This window comes from Andrena cerasifolii, chromosome 7 (assembly GCF_050908995.1).
Source record: "Andrena cerasifolii isolate SP2316 chromosome 7, iyAndCera1_principal, whole genome shotgun sequence".
In the NCBI taxonomy this organism is placed as follows: Eukaryota; Metazoa; Arthropoda; class Insecta; order Hymenoptera; family Andrenidae; genus Andrena; species Andrena cerasifolii.
The window spans coordinates 9873770-9883880 of record NC_135124.1 but is presented as its reverse complement, the minus strand read 5'-3'; the positions used below and the strand labels follow the sequence as shown (position 1 = coordinate 9883880).

At 44.1% G+C, this 10111-nt stretch overlaps 1 protein-coding gene across 1 annotated transcript; it reads left to right on the top strand.

The window, feature by feature from the left end:
- Positions 1-663: 663 nt before the first annotated feature.
- On the top strand, positions 664-8448 carry LOC143371213 (mitochondrial sodium/calcium exchanger protein). The gene is made up of 9 exons (XM_076816167.1): positions 664-699; positions 937-1151; positions 3064-3389; positions 5179-5259; positions 5952-6071; positions 6568-6894; positions 7428-7546; positions 7653-7806; positions 8084-8448. The coding sequence occupies exons 1-9, from the start codon at positions 664-666 to the stop codon at positions 8440-8442; spliced, it is 1737 nt and encodes a 578-aa protein (XP_076672282.1). The 3' UTR covers positions 8443-8448.
- The last annotated feature ends 1663 nt before the right edge of the window (positions 8449-10111 follow it).

Below are 10111 nucleotides of genomic sequence, written 5' to 3'. Positions count from 1 at the left end.
TTCGTCATTCCGCGACAACAAGAGGACAACGGCAAGAGGGTGGACTGTGTCTAATGAGCCCCTTGCTCTTGTCCTCGGCAAGTGTGGACGAGTGCCCCTGTTTAGCTTCGCCCGAAAGACACAGGCGCAGTTGCGCTCGCGAAATAGAATAATTCCGCCCCGGCCGAAGGAACCAGCCAGCCCATCATATATCTTCATCGCGGCAACTTTTTTGACTTGCAATACGCGCCGACGGAAGGATGAAGTTTGCAATTACCAAAGTTACAAATGATCTCGGACCCTGCGGCAAGCGTTTCTGCTATTTATTTCCCGGCAGCGGTGTAACCCGATCGGCCTTTGTTTAATTCCTCGCGTTGAATAACACGACGGAAGATTGATAGTTGAATGGGAGGGAATTTTTAACGAGCAACAAATGATACGTGCCGCGAATAAGATTTACAGCGGGGAAACTTCAATTTTATTTCGACCCAATTCGCCGGCCACTAGCAAGGTGTAACTTTAATTGGACAACTGACGCCCCGTTCAATTGAATTTCGTTTTGTTAGCACGCAGACGTTGACAGCCGGCCCGCCGATTCAGTGGGAATAGGTTAACAATTATACCGACGTCTCGGCAAGAAACAGAGAAACCTATACGAGTTCATGGTCAACGTTTTCGTGAGACATGGATCCTTACCGATACAAGAGGTTTAGTACATTTGTGAAGTATTGCAATGTTTCGATATTTCACGCTTTCACGGAACAATTTTAGGCGTTTGTCTATTCAGCAACGAATGCTTTCGCGAAGCACGTTCAAACGCGGAGTACTCTTAATTTTAGCGTATCGTTTCCGTCCGAACATGAATAATCATAAACGTATCTTTAGAACCTTGAAATTGAATTAGGAAGGCACTACGATTTTCCTGACGTTAGTTTAAGCCACTATGTTTGATCGTAGACCGATTGCTCAAACATTTGGAATATTCCTGTACAAGACCGTTGCGAATGGCTGAAGAAAACGAAGGACTGCATCACAGATTCCATATTTCAGTACACGGAGCTGCTGTTTTGCACGTTTCGATCGGATACACTTTACTTCAGTATTGGATTGGTGCTCATGATACTATGGCTTTTGTATCTGTTTCTGATCTTGGGAACCGCGGCAGACAATTTGTGAGTAATCACGCTTGACCACTTAGAACTGAAAGGGACTAGATAACCTATTTCACTAATTGTTAGAATTGCTAATCAGTGAAAGTTTTCTCTTTTGAAACTTAATCTTAAATGGTCTAGAACGAAACTAAAACGATTCAGGTCGCAGTATTTACATACTTTAAAACTTTTAAATCTCTGGAGGGGGACGAGAATACTACCGAAAATAATTGGGGGATCTTCTACTTAAATCTTCAGAGCTACCCTTATTATACGATTAAAATTTAACGAAAATAATATGATATTAAGTACACGATATTTCTCTGAATTTATTATATGACTCTTTATGTAAATACCTCTAATTATCTTGAACGGTACAATAAAATTAGTAAATTTGCGTAATTATAGCTTTTCCCAATTTTCATCAGGCTTTCAAATTGTTTGAATCAAATCATTTGATATTAAGACAGGGTGAGAATTTATAAAAATGTACCTAAACCAAGTATCAGAGTTTATCACAGATTATTTTATTATATTTCGGGCTACCTTAATCGCGTAATGACTTCTATTAAAAAATAATAATGTCTATTAACTACTCTAGAAATCAATATTTCTATTAACTGTTCCAGAAATTATTAAATCTATTGACTACTTGAACCTCTAACTTTCGAAATCTTGATCTCTATTACCATAAAGTTACCCATTTTATGTGCACTTATTCCATGAAATTCTTATAAGGTGTTACAAGTATACTTTATGTCGTACTCAGAGCGTGTTGGAACACATTCGCCAGCGCGGCTGTCTCCTCGTGTCCTTAATGCCCCACACAAAGAACAGGGAATCTCGAAATGATTGTTAATAAAATGGTTATGGCGGGAATCGAATCTCTATGATTTTCCATAAAACCGCTGGGTGTCGATGGTCCCTCGACGCGTAAAGTCTTTCACGGCACATTGTGTTCGGTAAAGGGTGAATTATGACTCATCGTGTGCGTGCGAATCGACGTACTTCCGCACGGGGAACCGATCTGCACTTTAATCCAGACGGTCGAGGAAGCTTTATGCTTCGCCGTTAAAAAGAAACGATTCCCTTCCAGCGACGGCCGGGCCGGCCACTTTCTACCCTAATAAAACTGGAACATGTCGGTGATAATAATTCCACGATATCATCGTGGCCGCGACTCGCATGATTCAAGCACCACGTAAGCATTTACACACTGTTATCGGTTTCCGCGGCGGCTTTCGATGGGCGTAGGCGTGATAAACGCCAACGTCCGATCATAAATTTTAGAAGAAGACCGCGTGCTCCACTATTTCCCAGCGAGCGCTTCACGTCGCGCAATACAAGATCCCCTTAACGAACACGATGAAAAGCAATTGGAATCAGAAGCGTGCCTATACACGCTTCTCCTGACGACGGATCATTCTTTCCCACGCCCTCGGCTCGAAGAAACTACCTATCCCGAATTCTCAATGAAATTTTCTCCCCGAGCGTTGCACCACCTGCTTCTCGCTCCCCGATCTAATCGAAATCCGTCGGAGAGCGTGCTCCTTTCCGAACATGCGCCAGCTTGATCAACCCGTAATTCGTTTAACGTGCCTCGCTGCCGCATTTACAAATGCAGCCGCATCGAAATTCAATTCGCGACAGAGGGCAGGACAGCGTTAGGTGTACGTACTAGGTATGTACGCGGTGCTCGCGCAAACGGTAGGGTTGTCGGGAATAAAATATCAAGAGGGGCGAATGGCGGGGAGCAACTTGGATGTTGTCAAATATCGGGCAAGGATCGATCGTCGTAAATTAATCGTCACCACCCACTTTTCCATCTCCACCCTTTCACTTTCCCTCTCTTATCCCTGTCTGCCTCTGTCCAGCCAACCCCCTCGACACCCTACGTTGCCCCCGTCTTTTTTCATTCCCTCTGTCTGTGCAGCTTCTGCCCGTCACTGGCGGTGATAGCCAGTGTAATGCGGCTGTCGGAGAATATAGCCGGGGTGACGATATTGGCATTCGGAAACGGTGCTCCTGACATCTTCACGTCCCTCGTATCGGGCAGCGAGGAAGGGATAATAATGTTCACGGAATTAATCGGCGCTGGAATCTTCGTGACGGCGATCATCGCCGGTTCCGTGGCGGTGGTCAAGCCCTTTCGAGTACACATGAAACCCCTCATGAGGGACGCCTGCTTCTACATGGTGTCGATATGCTGGATCAGCTACGTCGTGAAAGACGAGACGATTCACCTGTGGGAAGCTCTAAGTACGCGCGCAACTCTCCCCTCTGAATAACCTGCGCGATTCTAATCGCGTCTTTTGTTCCGTGCCTGGCCACTTGACGCGACGACTGGTCTCACGGTGCAGTTTAGCTGTTATCGGGGGAATTCTTTCGGGTGGATACGCGGATGCATGTGGATAACACGCACTAACTTAGTGTTAGTTACAGAGAGAACTGTGTATTTACCGAGGAAATTTATATTTTTATCAACTATCAGCGTACAAATTTCCTCTGTTTGCAGAGATTTAGGGGGGTTATTGTGTAACAGCCCCCGAAATTTATGATTTTTTTTTAAAATACTACTGTTAATATTGCATTAAACTCTTTTAGGATATAAGGAGGCATCTTTAAAATTATTGAATTTTTTTTAAGTCGATCCTTCTTCTTATTTATTAATCTCTTCGATGATATTGGCGTCAGGTGTAGCACCTGTTACAGTCATCTGATTGCAAAAAGAAGACAATTTTCTTAAAGTTAAATAATTTACGCTGGGACTGGACCTAAAATTTTAATTTTAGCTTTTATTTATAATGCTTTTTTCGTCGATATAAAGAATAGTACGAAAATTTGTCTAAGGAAACAACTGAATTTTTCTTTCAAACTCTACAACTCGTTCAATCCCAGCGTAAACTATCCAACTTTAAGAAACTTCTATTTTTTGCAATCAGATGACTGTGATAGATGCTACACATCCCGCCAACAGGAGTTACATCGTCGAAGGGGTGGACAATTTTCCACAATAATAAATAAATAATAAGAAGGATCGACATAAAAAAATCTGCGTGTTTAAAGATGCCTCCATATATCCCAAAAGAGTTTAATCCAATATGACCAACAGTTCTTTAAAAAAAATCTTAAATATCAGTTACTTTTGGGGCTGTTAGACAAGAATCCCTCCTTAAGTCAATTCAATATCCATCCAATGACAACTCAGTTGAATTCGTGCAGGTAATTGTGTAATGTTTGCAAAAAACATCGACGTGCTTCGTTCGCTAGCGTTTAAATCCGCAAACATTTTTGAAAGTGGAATATCATTCGAGTTTATGCGATTAAGGGTGGAGAGGCGTAGAAACGAGTGCTTACGTAGAATCGAAATTACTTGGGAAACGCTTAAGAGAGATGTACTACGCACACCGCGCTTCGTAGCAATGGGAACGTTTATCTATGGGATGCTGTAAGTATGCGGTTTAATTCTGCAATAACGATAACTTCGGGGCGAATTTAATTAAGCAAAGCCGCGATCTTTCTGCCGTTGGTTTCCTCGCAATCTGGCCACCGACGAATTTCTACTGCACTCCCTGATAAGCCCCCAACACAGAGGAAGAGTGGGCTACCTTTGAACCGGGCTAAATACATGAGCGGAAAATTCAAAAATCACTTTAAAAGAAGCAATTAAACTTTTTCCCCTGGAACGATTAAAACTCCATTCGAAAGCCACCATCAATTGAATGTTTCTCTCGTTTTTGAGAGAGGGCACGCGAATGGAAATGAAATTGGTGGCGCGACGGGACGCGCGGTTGCGTAACATCCGTTTCGCCAGTTATGAATTTTCAAAAACAATTTCACGCGTGCTACAGCCGAACGGAACGCGCCCGTTCAACGATGAAACAGCGAAGAACGAAATTAATAAGTCCCTACTTTTTTCCCGTTGCCCGATTTAAGGAGAGATTTACAACGCGCCAGCGAGAGTTTCCGTGTCGTATCGCGACTAATTAATTATACCTGCAACGGCTGCTGCAGATGCGTTTTTAACGTTGATGCATTTTAATTGCAGGCTTCATAGGTTGTTACGCGCTGTTCATCGTCACGGTGGTGCTCATGCAGATGTACGACAACCGAGAGGCGATGGTGAAAAGTGAGTTTCCGTTTAAGTGATTTTTCGATGGACTCGAGATCGCGCGGCCGAACCTTGACCGGGAGAAAGGGTTGCAAATGCCCCAGGGCGATATAAGCGTATCGCGTCAAATCCCAGGTGAACCCATTTGAAAGAATAACTGTGCCTCGCGTTTAAACGGCGAGGCATAATGCGACCGCGGCGCGCTATTATTCTTGAAAATGGAAATGCGAAAGGAGATATAAATCCGAGGCGATTATAGTAGCACGAAGTGGTGAAATAATTGCAGAAACCTGATCGTTCCGTAGCAATTACGCATCGCAATGCTGAAGCAAGGAAAACTTCGATAAAGTGACATTGCATACCGTTGAATCTGAATCAGGATCGCTTTTCTCCAATGAGAAAAAATGAAATAAGTTGATTCGACTTCATTTGTCTCTGTCTTTTTTTCTGTCAACATAGATACGGCTTCTTTTACTCCTTGCAGTTAGACGATGTTCACTTTGGTTTACAAATTAAATGAGGCTCGAAGTTGCCCGTACGCAGTGTTTTATTAATTTGTATGCTTAGCATGGAAGTGAAACATTACGCGTTCGTAAAAGCCTGAAATTATGTCGAAATGGTCCTTGGGTAAAGTAAAGGACAAAAAGGTCGCCTGCGCCGGTGCAGCTATCGATCCTCTCCCTTGAAGGTTTCCTTGCGTACTTTTACAGACAGGATCCCAAGTGTAGCGGATCCAGACGTCCTGCGCACTTACTTGGCGAACAAGGACGCAACCACCGTACCCAAGATTCCCGTGAGGAGTCGTGCTGTTGGACTGAGAGCTAAGCTGGGTACGAGTGTTGCTTCCACGATTGACCATCCGCCCTCCAGAACTCCATTAAATTAAAATTAAACAAGTCGTTTCCACGAATCTCTGATTCGTCCTTTTAGAAACGTTCCCAAAGCCTAGCGAAAACACGGAGGCCCGTCATCTCTGTGTTAGAAATGCACTTTAGTGCCTCCACCTACTTATGCGTTTGCATCCTTTCAGAATTTGTAACTAAATTTCTCGAAAACTTCCATTAATGGAAGTGGAGACTTTAACGTTGTTTCCAATTACAAATTCTGCCACGTATCATGTCGCGGCATCTAATAAAGGCTGCTTTAAACACTAGACTATACGGTGGCGTGTATTGTTCGAAGCGTCTTGGAAACTAAGTAGATTCGTCGTCCCTCGTAACGATGTTTTTGCTCAACATATTTTTTTCTAACGAGCCTCCGTGTTTTTCAAACCAATTAGCTATCGACTCGTAAGTTGAAACTTTATTTGCGCCTTCCACGTATCAGATGTCGCGATTGCAACGGAATTGGAGAGGGAAAGGGCGCGCAATAATTTGACGATGGATGAGACTGTGGAGGAAGCTGAAGACACCGCCAGGCCAAAGGGACTTTTCAGGGAATTTCTGTACGACGTTAATCCGATAGGCGGGGAGGATTGGACAAACGCGAACCTGCTCTTTAAATTCATTTTAATTATCCGCTCACCTGCCATGTTCCTACTTCAATTATTTATCCCCCTTGTGAACACGACTGCCGCAAAGCAAGGCTGGTCCAAGCTGCTAAATTGCTTCCAGCTGTGTGTGACACCGACGATGGCATTGTTTCTATTAAACGGTTAGTCGTATTAATTGTCGCGACTTCTACGGTCGCCGTTATAAATTGCCCTCGCTAATAAAAGCCCGAGCTTTCCCAGACATGTTTTCAGGCGCGATGAAATATGTTTAAGCTCGTGTTCCTATTTTTTTTCTTGTTTTTTTTAATATACAAATCGCCGGTGTTTTGTCAGAATTGAAACAAATTGTCGTACGTTCACAGTTTTAATTGATATACCAGTCCCGATAGGATGAGAAATTCCAGCAATATTTTAGCGAGAATTGCCGTCGAATTTTTCACAACGAACAACGATGCTGTGTAACAAAAAACAAACTTCTACTATCGATTTTCATGGGCGCGAAGAATAAGCGACAGGAATATTGCAATCCTAGCATTTTTGGGCTAGAGAATAAATATATACCCATCCGATGCTTCTTCTCCGTAGCAATCGTTATCGTTGTACCAAAAAATCGCCTGGCTAAAGTAGTTAGCAGACCGAAACACTTCGGTTAGTCGGCCCTGTCCCCGTCTCATTTTCGCCCCATCTTTCGCAGTCTGGCGAGGAAGCCTTGGCCCGATTCCAATAGCGCCGATATTCCTCGTTGTCGGCACTGTAATTGGTGTAATTGTGTTTCTAACGACCCACGTGGATCGCCTACCAAAGTTTCATAACGTGAGTACTTCTTTTTTTTCCAACCTCTTCGCGATCCGAGCTTCCGTGCTTGGCGCGCTCCTGCACACCCGCTCGCCCGTAACGGTAGCCGACAAATTAATTGCAGGTTTTTGCATTTCTCGGATTCTTGGCCGCCATGCTGACCGTCTATCTGCTAGCTGGGGAGGTAATGGCAGTTCTCCAATGCATAGGCTATGCTTTCAGTATATCGGACGCCATGCTGGGTATCACGTTCCTCGCGTGGGGTAACAGTGTTGGTGGTGAGTGGTAAAAGTATGCCATTTTAATTTTTAAACTTCAAGTCTTCTTCTTCGTTAGCGACGTCGAAAGAAGTGATGAAATGCTACATTTCTCTATTACATCTAGTAGATAAATAGTCCTTCCCTTGATTCATCCAGATTTTGTCCGATTGTCCCTAACGTCTCACTCTTTAAATATTTACAAAAGAATCGAGAGAGGACTCTTGGTCTGTGAAGTCTAGTCTACCCTTTATGCTGGGCTTCACTGTTCACCGATACCAGACGAAACGTGTTTTAGACATGATATCAAACATCGCCATAGCCAGGCAGGGATTTCCACGAATGGGATTTGCGGCCTGCTTTGGAGGGCCGATGTTCAATACGCTCCTAGGATTAGGTCTAACTTACGGAATAGCTGCTGCCGGAGAACCCTATCGACAGATGGATATGAGGATGAGCGACATGGCACCAGGCTGTTTGGCTTTCCTCCTGTGCTCATTGCTAATTACCATCGCCTACTTTAATATCACTGGCGCGGTGGCTCGAAAGTCCTACGGATACGTTTTGTACTCTATATACTTAGCGTTTATTCTCGTTCAGTTCCTCAGTGAACTTCACGTGATCCACCCTCTGGGTACCGATCATCGTCCAGAGTAACGAATAAAGTTCATTAATTTAATACGTCTCCCTGCCACTTATCCATTACCGCCCCTAAATAGCTGTCCTAGATGGAGCACATCTTCCCACGTTCCCAGCGGGGCGCGGAGCGTAATGTCCGATAGCTAATGCAAAGATCGCTGCTGGCATTACCGTCTAATCTCTGGCCGTCTTATCCGGCTTCGGTGGATTTCCGTGGGACGCCGGGGAAAAAAGGGCTATTCAAGGGAAAATGGAGCGAACGGCCGACCAAAATGGTGGCCAATTTGTAAGCGTGCAAGTTAACGAGCCCATTCACCGAAACGGCCATTCGTCTTTCCGTTAATGCAATCAGCACATTTCGCTCGCGCACTTTCGCATTCGTTTCCCGTGGCGCGGCCGCTCGCGAGTGAACACCCCGAACACCTCTGTTCCACTAATTACCTATAAAATTAACGACACGTCTCCCTGTTCGAGTCGATGTCAGCGGAGCTTCCTAGCAGATAATTAACCATATTCCGCAGGCGGACGACGTCATTATGGGTAGCTGGAACCGGGCTTGTATTGTTCCGTCGTTAACCCTTTCATTTCCGTCTGTGCCGAGAATTTCGACGTCTCAAAATATTCGCGCTAACTACCACCTGAACGCTAGTTGCCAATTATAGTGCGCGACGTGTACGTACGCGACAGTGTGATTGTATGATTAACCAAAGGATTCGCTTGCCCTTTCCATCGCGATATCGTTATAATGATACAGCGATACCATAGGCGCTTTCGTGATCCCAGAATTTCTGTACCAAGATTTACTATCGACTTGCACCAAAGTACGATCGTACTTTACAGAAATCGTCTGACTATGAACAATGGTGGTAGCGAAGCTCGGGATATTACCAAAACCGTACATACATTATTCTTAATTGAAATTGCTTGCCATTGAAATTAGCTTGAAACTCAGAGCCACGAATATTCCCAGCGAGAAACGGGAAAGAACTGGAATAGGAGACCCAATTAACGTTTCTTACGTAAATGTGTATATAACTATTCAGAATGGCTTGACGCAATTGAAACTCTTGCGTAATTCAACCTAAAGTGAACAGAACAACGCGATCGACTAGGCAGCATTAATTAAAGCGTATGGAACGTCTCGCGTATGTTGATAAGCAAAATATATCGCGTACTTAAATATCACTTGCGTTAGCAAACATTAAGTATTCGTAATTCCCGTTTGTTTGATCATGAATATTCATCGGCGCGTAATCCGTGCCTCTCGACTCTCATTTGCAAACAATTTTACAAACGACCCCGATGAAGAGAGAGAGAGAGAGAGAGAGAGAGAGAGAGAGAGAGAGAGAGAGAAAAGATAAGAAGGAGGTGGGAGCCCGGCCCTTTGACCCTTATCGGTCAAGACCGCCCGTGTTTGTCGCCCGTTCAATCTTAGTCCCTGTGATAACATCGCGCTAGCAGATCCATTAGCCTCCACGCCGAAACACCCTCGATTCTACGTTTTGATAAGCCCAACACGTATCGCGTGTATCCGCCACGAACGCATGCCCACGTCGGCGGATGATTCCGTCGAATTTCTGTCCGCGTCACCGCAGACTGATTAAAACTTCTAACGATTTAAATATATTCCGCGTAATCGAAATTTTGATGAACACAAAAATTGGATTTCCACGTTATAAAAGCGAAA

Bases quoted from the DNA above. Each gene is read 5' to 3' on its own strand.
- LOC143371213 (XM_076816167.1), top strand. From the start codon at position 664: ATGGATCCTTACCGATACAAGAGGTTTAGTACATTT. The intron at 700-936 runs GTGAAGTATTGC...GTTTGATCGTAG, and splicing joins ACAAGAGGTTTAGTACATTT to ACCGATTGCTCAAACATTTG. The intron at 7,547-7,652 runs GTGAGTACTTCT...AATTAATTGCAG, and splicing joins GCCTACCAAAGTTTCATAAC to GTTTTTGCATTTCTCGGATT.